This window comes from Phyllobates terribilis, unplaced genomic scaffold (genome assembly GCF_046119375.1).
Source record: "Phyllobates terribilis strain yellow unplaced genomic scaffold, ASM4611937v1 Scaffold_1__5_contigs__length_1240528914, whole genome shotgun sequence".
NCBI lineage: Eukaryota > Metazoa > Chordata > Amphibia > Anura > Dendrobatidae > Phyllobates > Phyllobates terribilis.
The window spans coordinates 890,293,310-890,319,725 of record NW_027362761.1 but is presented as its reverse complement, the minus strand read 5'-3'; the positions used below and the strand labels follow the sequence as shown (position 1 = coordinate 890,319,725).

Sequence of the window (26,416 nt, the reverse complement as noted above, 5' to 3'; positions counted from 1 at the left end):
GGACTACATGGATTTTTTGGCCAATTATGCAACCAGTACTAATCATTGGCAGAAAAAAACACAACATGTCCTACCAGTGTTTTAAACAGTTACAAATGTTTGTTAATGGTATAGTTCATTTCACAAAACCAGCAAATATTCTTTCATTGTGGTTGAAATTGATAATCTAATACAACTTTAATGTAATGTGTATGTATTCATTAAGAATGTAGCATCTTTGAATGTAGTATCATTGTCAGCAGTCACAGTAAGTATCATCACTGAGCGGCAGCCCAGCTTAGTGTATCATCAGTGAGGCATAGCGGAGCTTTTCCAGTATTAATAGCAGTCTTAGAACTTATCAACTCTAAAGTGTAACCCAGCTTTCCTCGCATCAGTAGCAGTTTCAGAATGTATCATCTTTTCAGTACCTGATATCACTGAGATATATTTTTGCAGTATTAATAGAAGTCTCAGATCGTATCTTCACTGAGCTGTAACCCAGCTTTCCAGCAACTTTTGGCTGCCATACACTTTAGATAAAAAATGGCCAAACCTGCAGATTTTGTCACGATTGGAAACCATTCAATGTGTTTGGAGGCCTCCCAACACATCTCTGACATCATATGTTGAATTTCACTCGATACTCCTTTTGGCAAAGACTCTATCACAAAGTACACGAGAGCACTTAGCCGAGTTGAGCGTTTCTGTGTATGGAAGAGTTGGAAGAGATAGCTAACAGTCAAACGATTCGTTGGCTGCAAGCTATCTAATTTTGAATAGCTAACTTTACAGCCAAGTTTGGAGTGATCAATGGCTCCTAAGTTTTGAAAACAGGGCTTTTTACATTACACTAATCTATTGCACTCTATAACATACAGGGAGTATTCCAAGGTGCAATAGAATTTACAGATTTGTACTCTAGGAAAGTATCTTATATTATACCAAAAGTTGGACAGATCCAGATAGAAGTGTGGTGCTCCAATTAAGCTACTACCCCCTAACACCTCCAAAAGTCAGACTGTAGGGCTGACAGAGAGCTATAAAGTAATTCCCTGAGTTCTGTGATAATAGATTACATTCTCAATTTAATTTACAAAAAATCAAAAATTGAATCACAAAAATGAAGCACCTGTTCTCCTTAAAAAAAAATCACATAGTTTATACTGCTTGTTATTAAAGGGAAAATTGACAAAAGTGTCAATTGTCAAATTAAGTTGAATCTCATGTTACTGACTTAAACTGAGAATAATAAATATACCTTATACAAGGCTGTTTATGCTGTATTTTTCCATTGAACATTCAAACTATTACTTTTTTAAAGCATTTTCTAAGAATACCTTTAAGCAAATAACAGAAGAAAACACAACTGATGATGGTTATGTATTTATTAGCATAGTCCTAAATAATGTGCAGTCATCTTCTGGCCATTTAACATTTCCATGGCCAGAAGATGACTGCAAAAGGTTTCCTTTTAATGCTCTGATTGCCATTTAGTATTTAGTAGTGTAACCCTGTACTGGTTGGTACCAGCTGAAGCCTCGCTCAGTAACTGCAGCTGTACATTAAAGTACTAAAGTCTGCATAGAATGCCCAAGTGATAATTCAACCACTCAAACAAAGAACACACAGTGCCATGAATAAGTCTCTTCTTTTCTTCAATTGTGACTTTCATGACTTCCTCATCTACTTGGCTGAGGGTGAATACGTAAGAAAACTGTTGTCAATTTGTCCTTCAGTATAAGTGATGGATTTTTACATTCTAATTATTTATAGCTTTTTTCGTGGAAAATATAATCTTCTGTGCTAAGTTCAAATTTCACATGAATCACAGTGCTTTTTATGTTTCATGCTAATTGCACAATAATTGTGTCTATTTATATATTATATATATATATAGAGAGAGAGATAGATATATAGAGATATAATAAATAGAGAGATATAGATCAAAAAACGAAGGCAGCACTCCAGCAAAAAAAGTTTTTTGTTTTTTTTAAAAAATGGACTTTACTTAGCCCAAATGGCAACATTTTGGTTCATGGAAAAGTTTCATGAACCGAAATGTTGCCATTTGGGCTAAATAAAGTACTTTTTTTTTCAAAAAAATATTTTTTTGCTGGAGTGCGGCATTTCTTTTTTTATCTATATTATGGGACAAATTGGACGTTTGTGTGGAGGCTTGGCACCCACTGTGAGTAATTAAATGGTGCTGTTCTATAAATATTTTTGTAGTGATAGAGAGATAGATATAGGCAGATACGGATATGTATATATATTACTATTTATATACATACATACAGTACAGACCAAAAGTTTGGACACACCTTCTCATTTAAAGATTTTTCTGTATTTTCATGACTATGAAAATTGTACATTCACACTGAAGGCATCAAAACTATGAATTCACACATGTGGAATTATATACTTAACAAAAAAGTGTGAAACAACTGAAAATATGTCTTATATTCTAGGTTCTTCAAAGTAGCCACCTTTTGCTTTGATGACTGCTTTGCACACTCTTAGCATTCTCTTGATGAGCTTCAAGAGGTAGTCACCGGAAATGGTCTTCACTTCACAGGTGTGCCCTGTCAGGTTTAATAAGTGGGATTTCTTGCCTTATAAATGGGGTTGGGACCATCAGTTGTGTTGTGCAGAAGTCAGGTAGATACACAGCTGATAGTCCTACTGAATAGACTGTTAGAATTTGTATTATGGCAAGAAAAAAGCAGCTAAGTAAAGAAAAACGAGTGGCCATCATTACTTTAAGAAATGAAGGTCAGTCAGTCCGAAAAATTGGGCAAACTTTGAAAGTGTCCCCAAGTGCAGTTGCAAAAACCATCAAGCGCTACAAAGAAACTGGCTCACATGAGGACCGCCCCAGGAAAGGAAGACCAAGAGTCACCTCTTCTTCTGAGGATAAGTTTATCCGAGTCACCAGCCTCTGAAATCGCAGGTTAACAGCAGCTCAGATTAGAGACCAGGTCAATGCCACACAGAGTTCCAGCAGCAGACACATCTCTACAACAACTGTTAAGAGGAGACTTTGTGCAGCAGGCCTTCATGGTAAAATAGCTGCTAGGAAACCACTGCCAAGGACAGGCAACAAGCAGAAGAGACTTGTTTGGGCTAAAGAGCACAAGGAATGGACATTAGACCAGTGGAAATCTGTGCTTTGGTCTGATGAGTCCAAATTTGAGATGTTTGGTTCCAACCACCGTGTCTTTGTGCGACGCAGAAAGGTGAACGGATGGACTCTACATGCCTGGTTCCCACCATGAAGCATGGAGGAGGAGGTGTGATGGTGCTTTGCTGGTGACACTGTTGGGGATTTATTCAAAATTGAAGGCATACTGAACCAGCATGGCTACCACAGCATCTTGCAGCGGCATGCTATTCCATACGGTTTGCGTTTAGTTGGACCATCATTTATTTTTCAACAGGACAATGACCCCAAACACACCTCCAGGCTGTGTAAGGGCTATTTGATCAAGAAGGAGAGTGATGGGGTGCTATGCCAGATGACCTGGCCTCCACAGTCACCAGACCTGAACCCAATCGAGATGGTTTGGGGTGAGCTGGACCGCAGAATGAAGGCAAAAGGGCCAACAAATGCTAAGCATCTCTGGGAACTCCTTCAAGATTGTTGGAAGACCATTTACGGTGACTACCTCTTGAAGCTCATCAAGAGAATGCTAAGAGTGTGCAAAGCAGTCATCAAAGCAAAAGGTGGCTACTTTGAAGAACCTAGAATATAAGACATATTTTCAGTTGTTTCACACTTTTTTGTTAAGTATATAATTCCACATGTGTTAATTCATAGTTTTGATGCCTTCAGTGTGAATGTACAATTTTCAGAAAATTACAGAAAAATCTTTTAATGAGAAAGTGTGTCCAAACTTTTGGTCTGTACTGTATGAATACATCTTGGTTATTTTCCGTGCACAGCCTCTGTGCGAGAACGATAAATTCTGACAGCTGACACCTGGCACTCAGTTCCAGGAGCGGTGCTGTACAGCTCCCGGAATTTTAACCCCCTAAATGATGCAATCAAAATCAAATAATTTTTTCTGCCCTTGGATCGGCGCCGCCGCAACATCATCGCGGGGGCCCGATTGATGCCATGGTGATCCGATGTCGTCATGACGACATCCGGGTCACCAGAGCTAGCAAACTTACTACACCATGCGGAGAGTGCAAGATAAATGTGACCCAAAATGTTATGTAAAATATTCCAAACAAAAGCTTCAACACAATTCACAAAAAAAGCCCCCACTCAGATCCGTCACCTGTTATCAGAAATATAGAGGGCTTTCACAATACTGGTAGTACAAAGGCTCTGGAAAAGCGAAACGGCTTCTTGCCCTCCAAAAGAAATTCAGCAAATTCTGCGCTCCCTAATGAAAATGCCCCTTCCCTTCTGAGCCCCACAGTGTGCCTAAACAGCAGTTAGTGTCCACATGTTTGACATTTTTGTAGCGATTAGAGCCTGTCTAATTTACGGGTGCATGTCTCCAGAAACATGAGCTGGGCACAACGTACTGGTCACTACAATGGCAGCTTGCAATTTACACTCAGCAACATTCGCTGCTGCTTGTTTCTGGAAAACACCTATGGAGTCAAAATCGCCACTACACCTGTAGATAAATTCCCAAAGGGGTATAATTCACAAACTGGGGTCACTTGAGGGGGGATTCTGCTCTTCTAGCACATAGAGGCTCTGTATATGGAGTCTGCAAACTATTCTAGAAAAATCTGCGCTCCAGGAGGCAAATAGTGCTCCGTCCCTCCTGAGCCTCGCCGTGTGGCTAAGCAGTACTGTGCAGCCACATATGGGGCATTTGTACATTCAGCAGAATTTGTTGGAAAAAATTTGGTGTAATTTTTACCCATTTCCCACTGTGAAAATGTAAAATCTGTGGCTAAAACAAAACTTTGGTGGTAAAAATGTAACTTTTTTTCTTCACTGCCCAATGGTATAAAACTCTGTGACCCACCAGTGGTGTCACACTGTAACCTTAGATGAATTCATTGAGAGGTGTAGTTTGTTAAATCGGGTCACTTATCGGTGTTCTGCTGTTCTGGCACCTCAGGGGTTCACCCAGTGGGTAATGGCATCCGCAAACCATAACAGTAAAATCTGCACTAAATTGAGGCACTCTTTCCTTTCTGAGTGCCTCAAAATGAATTACCGATTACATGTGGGGTATTGGCGTACCTAGGAGAAATTGCACAACAAACTGAGAGGTCCAGTTTTTCCTATTAGCCCCTATAAAAATTAAAAATTTGGGGCTAAAACAACATTTTAAATGCAAAAAAAAATTAAAAAAGGGTGCCAAGATCAGAGGGAGGGTTGTGTACAGTCACATTTGAGAACAAAGCAGATAGTTTGGTTTTTTAGTTTTTGCGCTTCTATCTGCTCTGGTCTGACATATGATTGTATACACCCCTCCCTTTGACCTTGGCGCCCTTTTTTAAGTTTTTTTTGCATTTAAAATGTTGTTTTAATTTTTTGTTTGTATTTAAATCATGTATGTTTATATTACCTTGTTCTTATGTATGGTTGTCCTGAAGAATGAGTCAGTGTAACTCTGAAACGTGTTGACGATAAATCTACATGTAATTTATTATTAAATTGTCGTGACTCCAGAGAGCACAGAATTACTTCCATTCTCCCGATATTTAATTTTAATTTCTTTAAGAATTCATAAATGCAACCTATTGGGGCCTAAGCCCTTGTTCACGTGAATTTGATTTAACTTTGCTCAGAGCATATCTACATTTAGTCAAGTGAGTATACTAGTTAAGAGTACTGATATTTACTACGTCTGTTTCTCTTCTTTGGTATATACAAAGCTGAGGAATGCATTTTTTCATTTTGACTTCTCTTGATCTTCAGAGACCAAATCATCATTATCATTCCTTAAGGGATCAACTAGTGCAGACTTTTTTTATTTATTTATATATTTAAAGAAGTTCTTAGGATTTGTCTTGCTTTTCTTTGTTACTTGCTGTCTATTTTTTACTTTAGCTGATCTAACTACTTTTTTACTGATTATTTTGAGCTTTTATAGTTAGAACCGACCCTTCCGATTTATATATTCTAAATACCTTTCTTTGTCATTAATGGCCTTTCTAACCGTAACTGTAAGCCAAGTAGAGTTTTTGTCCTCTATACTGATTGTTTACTTGCTTTTGCTAACTGCTGTCATTTTCCTGCAATGATGTTTTTTATTTTCAATAGTGTACAGCTGAATTATCTGGTGCTTGGCCACAAGGGCCTGCCCAGACCCTGGCTAAGTGTGTGCAGTAGTTACATTGAAAATGCTAACCCCCCTTCCTCATCAGTTCCTGACAAGCTACTCTTATAAATCTTACAAAATCCCCAGTCAAAGCATAGACTACTTTCAAAGCAGTTTTCCTAATCACAGCTCTCACTGTCCCAAACTGTGTGCATGTTCAAATGCCTTGTTATCTCTATGTGTACATACAGTGATAGCAGTGTTCACTCAAGAACAAGCCACTGATTGCTGAACATGTTAAAGCAGAACTTCTGATGAGCTTTAAAGTTCTACTAATTCTACAGTTCTGCTCTCATCAGAACTGTCTCTCAAGTAGTATTGCACACCTTGCCAGAAACCAGGAAGCAAGGAAACTAGGAGAAAACTGCACAGCTCTAAGTGATTCCCCCCCCCATGCCTGTGTATGTTTTTTACAATTTAAAAAATGTTGTTAAAATCTCTACAAACTGTTAATTCAAACCTTTCATTAAGAAAGAATACTTTATTGAAAAAGATTTTACACCAGTGCATCTAATAGTATCATGCAACAATACAACATGGCTTGTTGCTAATAAGCGCTGACAGCTCTCTGGCCCCTTAAATCCCTTAATGAATCCCTTGAAGAACTATAGAAAATGGGAAAATCATTAGAAAGTTAAGTACATATATAACTGATGTATTATACTTCTATAGGAGCCAGCTAATGTGTGGAATACCAACCAAATCATTGTGTTCCTGAAGTTCCTCAAACTATACCATGTAACTTGCTATATTCCTGCCATTTTTGAACATTCATTTTAAGTTTACATCCAGGATTACACATTTACTTTAAGAAATACTAATTTCTCACATTTTATGGGCTAATTTGTCTTCACTGTTTGCAACACATGAATCTCCCTATCCACTCCCCTAATCATCCCCCACAGTCCAGTTCTCCACAAACCCTTATCTAGCATAACTACACCTTTATTTTCTGTCTTTTCCTCCCCTTTTTCTTAGTTTAAATACTACAAATACACCAACCCTGCTAAGATTCTTTCTCTCAGCAAATCAGACCACCTTCATTTCATGTGTAAATTGATCTGCAGAATATAGGTTGTACCCCAATGAACAGTCAGCCCAGTGTTCTAGTAATCAAAATCAGGCCAATAGGGAACCATTCAGTTGAGATGGTCTTGTCAACAAATTACTCTATCCATCTTTCTGGTTATGGAATTCTCTACAGCCACCATTTGGCTCACTTTACTTACATTACGCTCAACCTGACTAATAGATGGACTGTTCTCCTGGTTATTAAGAAGAGCAGTATCCACTAGGGTTGCCATTTCTGAAACTGACACCCTCACCCAATGTAGCAATATTGCTTGGAAGTACAGGAACAGGAGAAACCTTCCTTTTCCTAAATTCCTTTCCACTCCCCCTAACTACATTAACTCAGCTTCTTTCCTGCTCATCCTGACTGACATTACCTTCCATATCTACCCCATTAATTGTTTCTTAAGTGAGCAGCATCCTCCTCTCAAGATTGTCAATCGTCCATCCACATTGCATTTAGCTCCTCCACATCTCTAATACAAACTTACTAGTGGGCAACATAATCACATTTACAAAAGCGATATTCACTCTGGAACTCCTGCTGTAAGTTGTGTATACATACTGTATAGAAGACTGTAAGCTGAAGGAAACCTCCAACTATCCATTATACAGTAACGAGTAATTAAAGTAGAGAAAAAATATTTACTTATAGGTGAACTCCTTAGTTAAACGACTGTTTTTTTACTCCTACTTTGTTCACAGCAAGCGTCGTGAGTAGTGTTGAGCGAGTATGTTCTGTTCCGAGTATGCTCGGGCGAGCTCCGAGTATTTACAACTGCTCAGTGATATGTTTGAATCACTCCCGTGTGCATGATTTGCAACTGTTTCACAGCTTTATTAAATGCGAGGAATGTGTAAGAAATAGACATTCCTCACATGTATTAAAGCTGTCAAACAGTTGCAAATCATGCACACGGGAGTGATTCAAGCATATCACCGAGCAGCTATAAATACTCGGAGCTCGGCCCGAGCATACTCGGCAAAAGGTTTAACAGAACATACTCGCTCAACACTAGTCGTGAGTAGTGATGAGCGAGTATGTTCAGTTAACCCTTTCGACGAGTATGCTCGGGCGAGTACCGAGTATCTTAAGAAACAAGCATTCCTCACATGTATTAAAGCTGTCAAACAGTCGCAAATCATGCACACGGGAGTGATTCAAACATATCACCGAGCATGCTGAAGATACTCGGTACTCGCCCGAACATACTCGCCGAAAGGGTTAACCGAACATACTCGCTCATCACTAGTCATGAGCAAGAAGTGAAAAATTTCAAAAAGATACTAGTTCCACATCTTGTTATAAAGTTCCCACATATTAGCAACTCAACATAATATGCAAAACAGGGAGGACTAGGGTCTATATTGATAAAAAATTTTATTTTATTTATACATACAAAATTCAAGCAGAAACAGGGTATATATAACTGTATTCACAAATAGATATACAGGGTACATATAGATCAGTGAATAGATCCCATGGTGTATAGATCGAGGACTGGGTTAGGATACAATTAGAGTGATAATATCAAACAGACCTAAATTTATAATATGTATGCTCATGTATGGCCATATAGAACAAAGACTATCTATTTATGAGAAAAATAAATATATAAGACAAAAATCATTGCATAACTGCTGCCTAATCAACCCAATCCTCGACCTATCCCTATTGGGATCTATTCTCTGATCTATATGTACCCATTATATCTATTTGTGAATACAGTCATATATACCCTGCTTCTGTTTTAATTTTGTATGTATGAATAAAATCGAATTTTTTAGCAATACAGACTCTAGTCCTCCCTATTTTGCAAGAAGTGAAAAATATTTGAAATAGTTGAGAAATATTTTTAAATATAAAAATAATAATAATCTTTGTATAGTGTCAACATATTCCACAGGGCGTTACAATTCAGAGGGGACATGTACAGATAATATCAGACATTACCGAGTATCACATAATTTAACATTTTGCTATCTTACAATCTGGGAGAAAATAAGGGGGACACAAAAGGTAAAAAGTGCTTATCTTTTATGGCCCTGGCTGTCAATATAGTAAATAAATATGAATATTCAAATAAATCTGCATGAACCAGTCATCAGTCAGTATCTGTACAATTACGGATACAAGGTGTTACAGAGTGCATGGAGGGCGTGTGAAGTGTAGGGATAGAAGGGACTAGATTCTGAGAAGAAGGTGGGAAGGGAGAACAGGTAATAGTTATATTAGTAAGGTGAGCTGATAGGTCAGTCTAAAGTAAATAGATGTCTTTTTAGAGTACATTTCAAACTGTGGATACTGGGAAGCAACCAAATGGTCTGGGGTAGAACATTCCATAGTCCTGGGGCAGCTTGAGATAAGTTTTGGAGATGAATGTTTGAGGTTCAGATTATAGAGGTTGTTAGTCTTAGGTCATTAGTGGAGCTGAGAGGGCATGGGTAGGGTGATAAACTAAGATAATAGAGGAAATGTAGGTCAGCGCAGAACTATGGTGAGCTTTGTGGGTGAGCGTAATCAGCTTATATTGGACTCTGTAGCGTATAGGCAACCAGTGCTATGACTGGCACAGGGTAGAGGCATTTGCCTTAAATGGAAATGGGTTACATTCACTATTAGTAATAGTACATCAGTTCATTGAAGAAATAGTGCAATCACCCAAATTAATGGTTATTGCAGAAACAATGGATTTACCACCAAAGCTATCCAGTAATAAATAGACTGCGAGAAATGTCTTACTCACTTTGCTTTGCTTGACAGCAGTGTATAGATTACCTCTCATTGCATTCTGTATTTTGCCAATGTAAAGCAATAGTACAACAACTTATGTCTCTGGTGTATTAAAATTTAGACTCAAAAACTTTACTTCACATCATGGCTCACACTTAATGGATGTGACACAAGAAAAGTCATCAATAACAGATCGGTAGGGGTCCGACACCCAGCTCTCCACCGATCAGTTGTTACCAGCTCCATAAACTGTCTATGGCACAAAACACTACAGCTGGTGTTTTGAATCATAACCATATCAATGACTTATTTCAAGGTATTCATCAGTATTAGGGCTCATGCAGACATCTGTACAGCACTGCCTTATTGTGGGATTCCTTACCTGAGCCCGACGGCTTCATAGAAATAAGGTCTTCTTGAGACCCACAGCCAGTCAGTGCATTGCAGTCTGTGCTAGGACCGTGTTGCACAGATGTCTGTATGAGCCCTTAAAGTGGTGGAAAACCCCTTAAGCTCCTTTCATCAACCACACATTTGCCCTGCAGTGCCCAGTAGATGACAGACTATTTAACAGTATTCTTATCTGATAATATCACTGACTCAAGTGTGGTATTTTTTATTACAATGACTCATTTTATTGATTTGATTCATTGATATATTCTTTTCCTGTACTGTTCCCATTAACCATTGTACCTGTGTTGAAATAGCGTTTTTATTACATGCAATTAAATGGAACCTTTCACTTAATTCATGCTGCTCAAACAATGGGCTGTGCTATTCAAGTCCTGGCTGCTCCATTTCTCTGAAATGCTAATATAATTTGATGACTCAGTCAGTGCACTGCTACAGATTCACAGGTCTCTCCCATTGCTAGATACTGGTCAATCAAATAAAGCTGCACTAGAAAAAAAACAGATAGGGACGGCACCAGACCAAAATTTAGCGAGAGAATGGGGCCGATTAAGCTAGTGTCACTCGGATCAAACTCTAATCAGAGTTTGAGCTAAGTGTCATGATAGTGTGGTACGCTTCTCTTGCATATGAGAATTGCAGCACAGGTGCGGAAAAGACAGAGAACTTCATTTCTCCTTCTTCTCCATTCTCTGTGTTCACGATGACATCCGAGTGCAGTCCGATGTTTCACGCTCACCCATAGACTTGTATACGCAGATGCGCTCACAGAATGCTGCGATTATTTTCAAATGCCTAATCAGCATGAGAAAAAAAATTGCAGATCTGCACTGCCCAATAGTATAATATTGTGCCGAGTGCTATCCGATAAAACATCGAATAGCACTCGGATATGTCGCTCGTGTGAGTGAGCCCTTTCTGTAAGATGCTTAACTATTAGTAATTTTGGTGTTTCTTTTTTTCTTAAGGACTTTGAGACCTGGGTGGATAGTGTGGATGAACATGGCTTTGTACTGGTCTCATTTGGGGCAGGAGTAAAATATTTATCTGAAGATATAGCTGAGAAACTAGCAGGAGCTCTTGCCAAGCTGCGTCAGAAAGTCCTTTGGAGGTAAGATGTAACTATGTCACCACCTACTAATATTAATGGATACAATATGTTCTAACATAAGTATCAGTTTTGCCCATTACAAACAATAAGATCATTTGGTCGCTATTTTCCCCTGCAAAGGGGAATATTTATGCTTGAATATGTCAGTATTTGCACTGGATCTTATATCATCAGAATGGTCCATGGATTTTATCTGTGTTGCACATTATACCTGGAACACAATCCAGTTGATATAATATCATATTATGTAAGCTTTTAAAGTTTTTTTTTGTTTTATATACAGTACATAAAGCTTGCTGATTGCATTAAAGAAAAATTTGTAATTTATTAGTATACTTTGTATTTGCTTTAATAAAGACAAATGAAATTTTGTGCATTAGATACGAATCTCTTTAAGATGACATCACAAATCTTCATTAAAAATGGTCTTTTTGAGGAATAGCCCCATCTAAGAAGTGTATAGGATTTATAAAAATATAAACTGACCTACGGTGCATGTATGAAATCCACAACATGTCTATTTCTCTTATTTATGCCGAATTTTATGTGTGCACTTTCCTCATAGAATTGCATTTCATGTAGAAAATCTGCATGTAAAAAATGCAACACACTAAAGACTATCAATACATTTGGCAAAGTCAAATACCAGGAAGTATCAAAAACAACTTTATTTAATACATGACATACCAAAAAGAGACAAAAATCGCAGCATCAAAAACGCAATAAAAACGCTTGTAAAAACAACACTAAAAAAATGCAATAAAATAAAAACAAAAGAAACCTAATTTATCTAATAGGTGCAAAAATGCTGCTGACAATTTGCAACACTAAAAAATCACCAAATACTCATCGAGGGATTGTAGCCATTTAGTTATGCCCCTGATCCGGACCTTATGACCTTGGAATCTTTCAGATCAAACAAAATAAACAGAAATATTCCCAGTAAAAAAAGTGTTAGGCTGTGTGCCCACGATGCGTTTTTTAAGCGTTTCCGCAGCGGCAAAAACACTACAGAAACGCTTAAAAAACGCATGGTAGAAGGCCTGCCATGTTCCCCAATGATAATCCGCATGTGCTTTGCACATGCTGCGGAAATTTCCGCTGCGGATTATCATTGCGGAAAAAAACGCAGCACTACCAATTATTTTGCGGAAGTGCTGCGTTTTTCGCCGCCATTGACTTGCATTAGAATGCGCCAATTCCGCAAGACTGCATCTGTACTTGCGTAATTGGCGCGTTGTAATGTGCGGATGGTACCCGGGTGTGGAGGACAGGAGACTCTCCTCCACACCCAGGTACCATAGAAGCTGTAAAAAAAAGAATAAAATAAAAAATCAAGATTATATTCACCTTCCGACAGCCCCCGGACTCCTTCCCTGTGCTGGGTGCCGACAGATCGCGCAGGACTGAAGGACCTGCAGTGACGTCACAGTCATGTGACGGCAGGTCCTTCAGTACAGCGTACCGCGATCTGCCGGAAGCCAGCACAGGAGCGCAGCAAGACTGCAGGGGCCATCGGAAGGTAAGTATAGGTTTATTTTTTATTTTTTAACATTCTCTCAGTCACAGTATATAAATCCATGCTGTTTGCATGGATTTATATAGTGTGACCAAGTTGACAAGCACTTTCCAAGTGATGCTAAAATCGCTTGGAAAGCGCTTGTCAACCGCATGCAGAAACGCATGTGAAGAACGCTTCATTTCTGCATGTCCCTGGCAGGAAAAAAGCATGTACAATCCGCATGCGTTTTTTTCTGCCAGGGAGATGCAGAAACGCTCAGGAAAAATCCTGAGCATTTCTGCATCGTGGGCACATAGCCTTAATAGTGTTTAGTGTCTGTGCAAAGTCCATTGTCATTGTTTTATGTCCCTAGAATCACATTGATTGCTGTTTTTGAGTAGTTAGCTTATGTTTGCTCTTGAAATCAATAATGCAAGGTAAAAGTGCAGTATTGATCATTTGATCTACAATAATGATTTATCATTCTGCATTCTTGAGAATAGTAATAATTCATTGTTTTTATTCTGCAATGATAATGTCATGTCTAGTTGCTGTTTTTTTATCAATTCTGTTATTAATATTATTTTATTTATTCAGATTTTCTGGACCAAAGCCCAGGAATTTAGGTAACAACACGAAACTGGTGGAATGGCTACCTCAAAATGACTTACTTGGTGAGGAAATGTTGTTTTATTTTTTCCATATTAAGTGTAAATAGAATTTTTTATATATAGTACCAGTAACCTGATAGAGAGAATGTTCAGGTAGTTAGACTTTAGAGGGTAGGGTTCTGACTAAGCCTCAGAATACACTGCCTAGGCCACAAGATATCATGACGCTGTATGTGCCTAGTCAGTAACATTAGGCATAGTCAGCGTGTTGTAAGGCAACTGAAGCTAGAAAGAGCTGTGATGTCTTGACGTCTTGAGGCCTACACAGTGGATCTAGAGGAGGACTGGTAGAGTAAATGAGCCAGACGATGCTGCGCAGCAGGCTAGGTGGGTGCTAAGGAGAGATGAGTTTTATGTTTATTTTTATGCTGCTTACAAGGCCCTAAAACAAATCCTGAAAAAATACCAACATTTTGCTAGATTTGGATGAATCATATTGCAAAAAAAATGTATTCCGTCAATTCCAAATATTTTGTAAAATGTTAAAAAAAATTGATTAGCTCATCACTAGTCAAAAATCTACAATATTTTCAAAGATTGGACAAAATAATCATAAAAATGCATTTTATCCAGTATTCTAAATAAGCAAGTCCACTTATTGAGATGCCAAGAAAATGAGTTAGTTGGCTTACTTACCAAATCAAATTCTAGCAGGACTGCCATGGTCTGATCATGTGCAAACTACAAGCCTGACATACAAGTAATGTGGTATCATAGTTGTCAATTACACAATTAAAATCTCTTCACTAAGGACATACATGGGGCCCCAAGGTAAAGTCCTAATTGAGACCACCCTAAAAAATATTTTGGAAGAGTGGGCATGGGCATGGGACATAGGACATGTATTGTGGCATGTACAAAATAATTGTTCTCCCTTTTAAAGCCCCTTAGTGTTTTCACCTGCTATAATGCCACTTCCATGGCCTCAATAGTGTATGTTTACCCCCAAATTTCCTCCTCCACTTATAGTATGATTCCCTCACAGTGAATTCCTACACAGAATTTGCCTCAACAGTACCCCCAACATGCACAGTATGATGACCCCACAGTTCCCCCAGCAAAGTAAGATGCTACCACATTGAACGCAAAATAGTATAAAGCTTCCATAGTATCCCAAACACAGTGTAGTGTACACACAGTTCCACACAACACATTCTATTGCTTCCATAGCCCCCAACACAGTATGATTCCCTTACATTGCCTCCACAGAGTATGATGTCCCAACAGTTTCTCCACACACATTATGATGCCCCCACAGTGACCCTCAACACAGTATGATGTACCCATAGTGATTCCATACACTATATGATGCACCCATAGTATAATGATGTCACAGTGACCGTCCACAGTTTGATGCCCAACACTGACCCACACACATTATGTCATCCTTACAGTATGATGCACTCGGTCACCCCCCACAGCTTGATGCTCCTACAGCCACATATACAATATGAAGCTATAATATATGATATATAAATAAATAATAATAATAATAATAATAATAATGCCATCACAGAGCCCCCACATGATATGATGGTCCTTACAGTCTCCCATTTAATATCATAACCCCACAACCTCCTCACATAGTATGAAGCCTCTTACAGCCCCACAGCCTCTAGTATGATGGGACCGATAGTCCCCTTACACATTATCATGGCCCCCACAGCCCGCTGATCCCAGAATGTCATGACCCCTTCATATCTAGGAAAATAAAAACTTAACAGTGTCTTATGATGGAACATATGAATAAATAAGAAATATTATGAATAAACTTGAGAATATGTTTATGAAGTATAACTTCTCAAGTCAAACGTCATCTGGGTATAGTTTTATAAGGAATCTGTCACTAAGATCAACACTTTTCCATAACCTCATATGTTTTTTTAATGTAAATCCATCAACACCTTTACATATTCAATCTTTTGCTGCATTCATGAGAAATTAATTTATTCATTCTTATTTAAAAGAAGCATTAAGCGTTGTGGGCATGACAGAGCACGTCCCAAGCCTCTGCCTCCTCAGGTTCTTTGCCCAACCAGTACCAGCTTGATTTCGCTTGATTGTGTGATGTCAGGCACCAGGAAGGGAAAAAAACAGTAAGCTATCAATCAAGCTAAATAGTTTGGTGCTGGATGAGGAAACAACCTCAGGAGGCAGAGGCTGGTTAAGTGCTCTGTCATGCCCAGGGCACTGAAGTGGGAAACTGTCATCAGGTTTTTGCTTATTAATCTAAGAGCAGCATAATGTAGAGGCAGAGACCCTGCTTCTAGCAAAGTGTCACTGGCTGGGCATCTTGGTTTAGTTTTCATAAAATCATTGTTTTATCAGCAGGAGATTATCTCTAGAGGACAAGTAAACCAATAGTTAAGCATATTCATGAGCTTAGAAAGCTTTCAATCAGTGGAGTGAGCTGGGTTATGCAGAGTTCAGCATTCAGAGAACTGCTAGATTTGCAGCAAATAAAACAATGATTTTATTAAAATGTCAGTACACAGTCTTACATTTCTTGAATGGGGATCTCTGGTCCTACATTTTGCTGCTCACTGATGGGGTAACAAAAACCTAATGACAAATTCTTTTTAATGCATCATTTGCATATGAATTACATTGCCAATTTCTCATAAAAGCAGCAATAGATAGAAGATTTAAAGGCGTTGATGGATTTACATTTCAAAGCCCTGTGTATATATATATATATATATATATATATGAAGCAGTTTGTGGAGATTGATTTTTCTAACAAACTCCACTTAAAATGTATATGCAAATTGCCTCTTCAGAGGACTACAAGGCTAGTGCCTCCTGGTAGCAATCCGAAAAGTCAATATCAACCCTTTAACGAGCCTTGCAATATGTAATGCACACGCCCGGGCTGAGTGGCGTGTGCGTGTATATGTAGTGATTCCACTGGACCGTGCCGGAGAGTAAATGCCTGGAGGGGCGTAACTAAGTATCCACCCGATCCGACCAGGGTCGCACGACGGCATACGACGCCAGTGCACCAAGGAGGAACCGAGCAGAGGGACCAGGTGCTACTCCAGGACAGACCCCGGACACGGCTGTTGACCCACACAGGGGAATACTGGAACAGGCAGGTTAGGCTGGCACACAGACTGCTGGGTATAGGCAGACACGGCTGGTATGCAGACTGGCGGATGCTGGTAAGCACGACTGGTATGCCGGCAGGGAGGTACTGGCAGGTACGACAGGTTGGAGCACCGAGTGGATAGGACCCAGTACAGACTGGGACTCAGGAACAGAACCGCAGATGCGGTGGACAAACAGCAGAGTGAGGCCGCCCAGAGCGGCGAGCAAGAGCAGAACAAGACGAGACCGCCTGGAGCGGTGAGCGAGAGAAGAGCAGGACAAGGCCGCCTGGAGCGGTGAGCGAGAGAGGAGCAGGACGAGACTGCCGGAGCAGCGAGCAAAGGGTCAGAGCAGAGCGAGACTGCCGGAGCAGCGAGCAAAGGGTCAGAGCAGAGAGAGACTGCCGGAGCAGCGAGCAAAGGGTCAGAGCAGAGCGAGACTGCCGGAGCAGCGAGCAAAGGGTCAGAGCAGAGTGAGACTGCCGGAGCAGCGAGCAAGGCAGAGCAGGCAAGAACCGCCGGAGCGGTGAGCAAGGCAGAGCAGAGGGGACAGGGCTCTGTTCACACGGAACAGACTGGAAGGGAAAGGCAGAACCAGGTACACACAGGATACTTGCAATGAAGTAGTGAGTGGACTCTAAACTCACAAACGGGAGTACAGGGACAACGAGTAGGAGTTAGGTACGGGATCAGATTCTGCAGGAAAAGGGAAGGTACGGACATAGAGAAAAACAGGTAACAGGCTAGGAGAGTATTCAGACAAGAACAGACACAGCAGCAAGATACAGGAGCGGGTCTAGGTATGCGGCCCCTAGAAGGCAGAGCGAAAAGGCTAGGAGCGTGTTCAGACAGGAACAGGCAAGATACAGGAATGGGTCTAGGTATGCGGCCCCTAGAAGGCGGAAAGAACAGGCTAGGAGCGTGTTCACACTGGCCTGGAAATACAGCCTCCAGGATAGGCAGAAGACAACAGGCTAGAAGATAGTTCAGACAGGACACAGTTCAGACACGGGAACTGATACCGCAAGGCAGGAAGCATAGACAAGACCTGGCACATCAGTGACTGGAAGCCAACTGACAGAACACAATGCTCAGGCATGGATTCCAGGGAGGAGCTGGGTTAAATACCAGGTGACAGACAGCAATAGGCTGAGGACGCACAAGGGGTGTGCCTGCAGCAGCTACAAGAAGCAGGAAGTGATCGGGCGCCGCCCTTAAGCAGCAGAAACAGAGGCAAGCAGACAGCATGGAGGGAAGCCAGGCTAGCAGACTGGACTGGAGATCAAGTGCGCGCTCTTGCACAGTGGGAGATGGACCACTATGCAAGGACGCCGCCAGGTATGTAACAGTACCCCCCCCCTTACGCCCCCTCTACTTCAGGCCTGACAGAATGTTCCGCAGGGAATTTGAGGGCCAATCCTTCACTTCAAGGAGATCACTTCCACTGTCCACAGGAAAAACTGGTCACATCTGAGTAGCTAGGATGCTACCTCCTATCCAGCCATCCTCAGCAACAGACAAAGCGGGTGGAGTACCAGGAACAGCACACAAGGAAGTCTCTCTCCACTTATTATCAGGTAGCACCCCAGAGGGTTCAGTAGACAACTGGAAGTCCTCCGCCAGGCTGGAGGGGTGCAGAGACTCGGGGGTAACCTCTGCTTCGGGGTACATCTTGTCAAGCTCACAGGATGAAATGGGCGAGGTATCAGGTACAAGGTGTAGAAAAGTCACTGTCTCTTTGTTATCTGGTGGTACCCCGGAGGATTCAGGAAACAACTGGGGGTCCTCCGCTGGGTCGGAAGAGTGCAGAGACTCGGGGGTAACCTCTGCTTCGGAGTACACTAGGTCAGACTCGCTGGAAGAAGCGGGCGAGGTATCAGGTACCGAGTATAGGAGAGTCCCTGTCCATTCGCTATCAGGTAGCACCCCGAAGGGTTCAGGAGACAACTGGAGGTCCTCCGCCTGGTCGGAGGGGTGTAAAGACTCGGGGATAACCTCTGCTTCGGAGTACACTAGGTCGGACTCACTGGAAGAAGCGGCCGAGGTATCAAGTACCGAGTATAGGAGAGTCTCTGTCCATTCGCTATCAGGTAGCACCCTGAAGGGTTCTGGAGACAACTGGAGGTCCTCCGCCTGGTCGGAGCGGTGTAGAGACTCGGGGATAACCTCTGCTTCGGAGTACACTAGGTCGGACTCACTGGACGAAGTGGGTGAAGCATCAGATACCGGGTGCAGGAAGTCCTACTGTGTGGATTCTAGGTGGGCAGAAGTCTCTTCGGGCAGGAGAACTGGTGCGCTACCCACGCACATTACCCGTCGGGGCTGCTCCGGGATACAGGGAAGTGAAGCTTCAGCAGGGACTTCAAGGTTGGGGTCAGGAGGTCTTTGGGAGGACAGACCCTGGCGTGACGGCTTGCCTCTACGCCTAGCATGTCTGGACTGCCTCTTGAGGTTGGGAGAAGTATTCTTGAGAGCGTAGTCATCCTGTGTGGATTCTGGGTGGGCAGAAGTCTCTTCGGGCAGGAAGACTAGTGCGCTACCCACACACATTACCCAACGGGGCTGCTCCGGGTTATTGGGAAGTGAAGCTTCAGCAGGAGCCTCCGGATTAGGGTCATCGAAGACCATTAGAAAGGCCACCAGGAAGGCCATTATGTCCAGGACGATAGGATCCTGTGCGTCCCATAGGGGGGTGATCCATTTCAAGGCATCACCCGCTAGGTAAGACATCATGAATCCCACCTTAGCCCGATCGGTGGGAAAACAAAGAGGGTAGAACTTGAAGTGTAGCATGCATTGCTCCACAATAGCACGACTCTGTCTTGAATCCCCATAGTACCGTGGCGGATCCGCAGGAACGGGTGCAGAAAGCTCCATCTGGACGGGTGCGAAATTCGCCTGGAACTCAGCTAGTAGCAAAAAATAAATAAATACATTTCTTCTAGATGCACGTATTCGCTGGAAAAGGTCTCAGAGAGCGAAGGCCATGGGGCTCAACGGGAACCATGGCCTGAGCATGCTGTAATGCACACGCCCGGGCTGAGTGGCGTGTGCGTGTATATGTAGTAATTCCACTGGACCGTGCCGGAGAGTGAATGCCTGGAGGGGCGTAACTAAGTATCCACCCGATCCGACCAGGGTCGCACGACGGCATACGACGCCAGTGCACCAAGGAGGAACCGAGCAGAGGGACCAGGTGCTACTCCAGGACAGACCCCGGACACGGCTGTTGACCCACACAGGGGAATACAGGAACAGGCAGGTTAGGCTGGCACACAGACTGCTGGGTATAGGCAGACACGGCTGGTATGCAGACTGGCGGATGCTGGTAAGCACGACTGGTATGCAGGTAGGGAGGTACTGGCAGGTACGACAGGTTGGAGCACCGAGTGGATAGGACCCAGTACAGACTGGGACTCAGGAACAGAACCGCAGATGTGGTGGACAAACAGCAGAGTGAGGTCGCCCAGAGCGGCGAGCAAGAGCAGAACAAGATGAGACCGCCTGGAGCGGTGAGCGAGAGAAGAGCAGGACAAGGCCGCCTGGAGCGGTGAGCGAGAGAGGAGCAGGACGAGACTGCCGGAGCAGCGAGCAAAGGGTCAGAGCAGAGCGAGACTGCCGGAGCAGCGAGCAAAGGGTCAGAGCAGAGAGAGACTGCCGGAGCAGCGAGCAAAGGGTCAGAGCAGAGCGAGACTGCCGGAGCAGCGAGCAAAGGGTCAGAGCAGAGCGAGACTGCCAGAGCAACGAGCAAAGGGTCAGAGCAAAGCGAGACTGCCGGAGCAGCAAGCAAAGGGTCAGAGCAGAGCGAGACTGCCGGAGCAGTGAGCAAAGGGTCAGAGCAGAGCGAGACTGCCGGAGCGGCGAGCAAAGGGTCAGAGCAGAGCGAGACTGCCGGAGCGGCGAGCAAGGCAGAGCAGAGGGGACAGGGCTCTGTTCACACGGAACAGACTGGAAGGGAAAGGCAGAACCAGGTACACACAGGATACTTGCAATGAAGTAGCGAGTGGACTCTAAACTCACAAACGGGAGTACAGGGACAACGAGTAGGAGTTAGGTACGGGATCAGATTCTGCAGGAAAAGGGAAGGTACGGACATAGAGAAAAACAGGTAACAGGCTAGGAGAGTATTCAGACAAGAACAGACACAGCAGCAAGATACAGGAGCGGGTCTCAGTATGCGGCCCCTAGAAGGCGGAACGAAAAGGCTAGGAGCGTGTTCAGACAGGAACAGGCAAGATACAGGAACGGGTCTAGGTATGCGGCCCCTAGAAGGCGGAAAGAACAGGCTAGGAGCGTGTTCACACTGGCCTGGAAATACAGCCTCCAGGATAGGCAGAAGACAACAGGCTAGAAGATAGTTCAGACAGGACACAGTTCAGACATGGGAACTGATACCGCAAGGCAGGAAGCATAGACAAGACCTGGCACATCAGTGACTGGAAGCCAACTGACAGTACACAATGATCAGGCATGGATTCCAGGGAGGAGCTGGGTTAAATACCAGGTGACAGACAGCAATAGGCTGAGGATGCACAAGGGGTGTGCCTGCAGCAGCTACAAGAAGCAGGAAGTGATCGGGCGCCGCCCTTAAGCAGCAGAAACAGAGGCAAGCAGACAGCATGGAGGGAAGCCAGGCTAGCAGACTGGACTGGAGATCAAGTGCGTGCTCTTGCACAGTGGGAGATGGACCACTATGCAAGGACGCCGCCAGGTATGTTACACAATACTGTATAACTTAGAATAAAAGCCAAACCAGGATCTCAACTTTTATCCTAAATCATATGGCAAGGCTCGTTAATGAGTCAATATTGATTTTTAGGATTGCCACTTCCAATTGGTGACACTAGAGTTCTAGTCCTCTTCCTCTAAAGGAAGAGGCAATTTACATATTTAATTTCCCAGAGGAGCATTCATGCTGTATAAGTCTCCTCACTCTGACATGCCATGCCTGGCTTGTCACTTTCCACAAGGAGAAACTTAAATAATTTAAAACTTCTTTTTTTATTTAGCTTGGGAATTACTCCCTTTACAATATGTGAGATTGCTCGAAATATATAGGCAGTGGATAGTGAATGTGCTCATGGAAGTGTTAAAGCATATATGATTATCTTTGCCTGGAATTTTTATTCAGTTAAAGAAAAAACTTGCAGTTAGAACTTAACTTTACTCAGTCAGCCCTACTACTCAAATATTGACAGTAGGCTATGTGCCCACGATGCAGAAATGCTCCGGATTTTTCCTGAGCGTTTCTGCATCTGCCTGGCTGAAAAAACACATGCGGGTTGTACATGCGGATTGTACATGCGTTTTTCCTGCCAGGGACAAGCGGATGTGAAGTGTTCTTCACATGCATTTCCGCATGCGGGTTGACAAGCGCTTTCCAAGCGATTTTAGCATCACTTGGAAAGTGCTTGACAACTTGGTCACACTATATAAATCCATGCAACCAGCTTGGATTTATATACTGTGACCAAGTTATAGTAAAAAAAATCGTAAAAAATAAAAAATAAACATTATACTCACCTTCCAATTGCCCCCGTTCTCCTCCAGTGCGTCCGGTGTGTTGGGCAGCTCATGGTGGTCTAAAAGGACCTTCCATGGCGTTATTTAGTCATGTGACAGGTCACACGACCCCCGACGTCAGCGGTCACGTGACCTGTCACATGACTAAATGACGTCATGGAAGGTCCTTTTAGACCATCGCGAGCCGCCGGGAGACCGGGGGCCATCAGAAGGTGAGTATAATGTATTTTTTTATTTTATTATTTTTTTTTAACAGGCTCTATGGTACCCGAGTCTGGAGGAGAGACTACTCTTCTCCAGACCCGGGTACCATCCGCACATTGAATCGCTTAATGTGCACATGTAGTCATGTGGGTATTAAGTGATTCAATGCAAGTCAATGGCGGCGAAAACGCCGCGATTACGCAAAATAATTGGTAGTGCTGCGGATTTTTCCACAATGATAATCCGCAGCGGAAATTTCTGTAGCATGTGCACAGCACATGCGGATTATCATTGGGGAACATAGCAGACCATCTACCAAGCATTTTTTAAGGCGTTTCTGCAGCAGAATTGCCGCTGCGGAAATGCTTAAAAAATGCATAGTGGGCACACAGCCTTAAAATTAAGTTAAAATTTGGTTCTGACACCTGACTGTGGTAGCCAATCATAGGCTGCTGCTGTGATTTTCTATTTTAATTTCATTGGTTTCCACAACCAGAATAACGTTCTCATTTCTATCAGTTGCATGCCTTGTAGTTTAAAAAGTACCAAACTTCTTTATCATACATATGACCAAAAGTATCATTTGTAATTTCAATACAAATCTAGTGACAAAAAATGTACATAAAATAGTTAAAAATATTTATTGGTATGTTATAAATGTAAAATAAAAATACAAAATAGACCTCATATAAAATTGTTTTATATTTCTTTCTAGGACATCCAAAAATAAAGACCTTCCTTAGCCATGGAGGATTGAATGGAATTTTTGAAGCCATGTACCATGGTGTTCCCGTAGTTGGAATCCCTCTGTTTGGAGACCATTATGATACCATGACTAGAGTGCAAGCTAAAGGCATGGGAGTCCATCTTGACTGGAGTCGTATGACAGAACATAGTCTATTTGAGTCCCTCTCAGATGTTATCCATCATCCCAGGTAATGAATATTGCATATACCAAAATCATTTATGTTAGTGCTGTTTTACAAAGTATAGTTTTGCTTTGGTAAGCAAAGAGCAATCTAATCTTGAAATGAGGTAAACTTGGTGATCAAAATGTAATCAAATATTAATGTGATCCTATAGATCGAAAAGATTTATTGAAGATTCCAATTTACATTTGAAATGTTGGCAAAAGTGATTAATTTATCAGAATAAGAATCATAATGATTAACATCTCAGAAACAGACCCAAATACGTGACACAGAGAGGCAGGGGTGGGCTGGGACAGGAGGCGAAGGGGTATATGCCCCTGGACAGGTCCGCTAGCAGGAGTTTAGGGCCACTTGGCTGTCTACTGATTTTGTGGCCATGGGCCAGCACTGTGTCTTTAAATGTGCCGGGCGCTGGTCCTAACACGTCCCAGAATAGCAGAAGCAGCTGAAAAACACGCTATGTCCGATCACATCTGCTAAATGTTGTCAGGCTGCGCACTTGTGTATATGGATCCCTTGGGGTCATCAATGACCATACTGTGTGGGGGAGCTGTGAAGGTTATCATAGTTTGTAGAGGGCTGTGGGTGTCATCATACTGTGTGTAGAGCTGTGGGGAACTGTGGGGTATCATTTTGTGTGTGGGAAGCAGTGGGAGAATTATACTGTGTGTTCAGAGTTGCAGGTACATCATACTGTGTATAGGGATCTGTAAGGACACCATTCTGCGTATAGGAGGGCTGTGAGACCTTTATGAAGTATAATGGGGAGATGTAGGGGCCATTATACTGTGTATAGGAGGGTTATGAGAGTAATCAAATTATATAGAAGGAGCTGTGGGGGTCATCATATCGTGTATAGAGTTTGTGAGGCCATCATACTGTGTGTAGAGGGGAAAAGTGGGGCATCATACAGTCTATAAGGGCTATGAGGGCCTTCATACTGTGTATAGGGGACTATGAGGGCATTATACAGTGTAAAGGGGCTTATGGAAAACAATCATAATGTGTATAGGGGGCTATGGCAGCCATCATACTGTGTATAGGGGAGCTGTGGGACCATCATACTGTCTATATGGTGCTGTGGTGACATCATACTGCATATAGGGAGCTATTGTGCTAGCATATTATATATAAGGGGCTGTGGGGCTATCATACTGTGTAAAAGGGCATCATACTGTGTATTGAGGCTGTTCAGCCATAATTCTGTGTATAGAGTCTGTGAGGGCATCATACTGTTTATGGGGGAGTTGTGGCGATCATGATACTGGGCATTTGGGGCAAATGTGTTTGTAGGATGTGTGTGTGTGTAATAGTGTATTGTGTTGTGTGAATGCATGTAAGTGAAAGTGTGTGTGTGTATATAATTCTGTATTTTTTTCTCCATTCTAAAGATGAACAAAAAACAATACCCAGATGTATCACATAATCCCTCTCTTTACTTTTGCTTTATTTTGTAGAAGCTCTGTTTTGCATAATAATTCCACTTGTCTATTTTAAACCAGAAAGGACAAATTAAATTCTCAAATGCAAATTCAAAAAGTAGCTGGAAGGTGGATTTACCCTGCCAGATTATTGTGAAATTTATATTCCTAGGAATTTTTGTTTCCCAGATATTGGCAGTGTAAAAAGTCAATCATTTATTGGGTGAAATGATTTTTGCTTAAAAATCATTTTTCATTGTCCTGTGTATACACAATATGTGCTTTCAAGAACGACAGTCTGTGCACACAAAATGATCCACCACTGATCTTTCTGTGCACATTGGCAGCTCAGTCGGCCTGTGTAATCAGATTATTAACTGCAGATGAGCAAACAAGTAGCTGATCAAGTGGTCGTATAACTCTCCCTGTCATATAATATAAGGGTATATTCACACTTCGTCTTTTTGATGAACCCACCTAGCTTTGTAAGAGTAAGACGCTTCAGGAAACTGGCAGCTGCATTTTCCTGGAGCTTATTTGAAGTTGTTTTACCTGTTGTTTTCTGCTGTGGCTTGGAGCTTTTTGTTTTGTTTTATGTATAATATTGTGGCCACCTGAAAAATGGTCAGGCCACTTTTTTTTTAACCACTTGAGAGCTTTCAAAGCCTGAAGCAGTTAAAAGAAGCTAAAAAAAACCTAAACATATGCACAGCAAGTCATTTTGACAATGCAGTGCATATGTTCTTTTCTTCTAGCATTTTTGATGTGCTTTTATAAGCCGATTTTGGAGTGGGCCCACCTGAAAAGGGCATATACCCTTAGGCTGCCTGTCTAAGATGCTACATTATAATCTTGCATTGGCCAAGCATGTATCAGAGGTAACACTCCGCTGAGTCATGGACTGTAATAGTCACATTGTCACCTACGCTATTGTGTAGAATTTCATTATGCCAGGTATACATTTCTGTTTTAAAAGTATAGTGAAGCTCAGCATCTACCACATTTGTTAAAAAAACATATATAGTACATGGTATAAGCAGGGCTGGTTTTAGACAAAATGGGGCCCTTGGTAAAATTAAAAGAGTGGCCCCAAATGTTACAACAGTCTTGTGAAAACTATAAGTAACCAGGTGATGGAGGCTAAAGGGTGACTCCAGGTAAAATGTCTGATATCTGTAAGGAGGGGAAAGGCTCTACAGGTTCACAGAATCCATGAAAAAGGAAAAGGAGCTAGCTGGAGTAGGGCTCCGTCACTATAGAGCCCGAAGGAGCCACAGCTACTGATTCTGTGATACACAAATACGGTATACATGCTCAGTCTACATTATATACACACACACATACAGCATCTACGCTATACAGTATATACATAATCTACACCATATATACATTGTCACACAAGTCTTTCTCCTCTCCTTCAGTTCCTCCAACAGGGTGAAGGACCTATGGTCACATCACCATGGTGTCAACAAA

General features: G+C 42.1%; 1 protein-coding gene across 2 annotated transcripts in view; it reads left to right on the top strand.

Moving 5' to 3' along the window:
- Positions 1–26,416, top strand: part of UGT8 (UDP glycosyltransferase 8) — a 171,652-nt gene that overhangs the window by 136,252 nt on the left and 8,984 nt on the right. For both annotated transcript variants that reach the window (XM_073639910.1, XM_073639900.1), the window contains exons 3-5: positions 11,463–11,605; positions 13,704–13,780; positions 23,306–23,525. In XM_073639910.1, the coding sequence (XP_073496011.1) occupies positions 11,463–11,605; positions 13,704–13,780; positions 23,306–23,525 (440 nt within the window). The remainder of the gene's footprint in view (positions 1–11,462; positions 11,606–13,703; positions 13,781–23,305; positions 23,526–26,416) is intronic.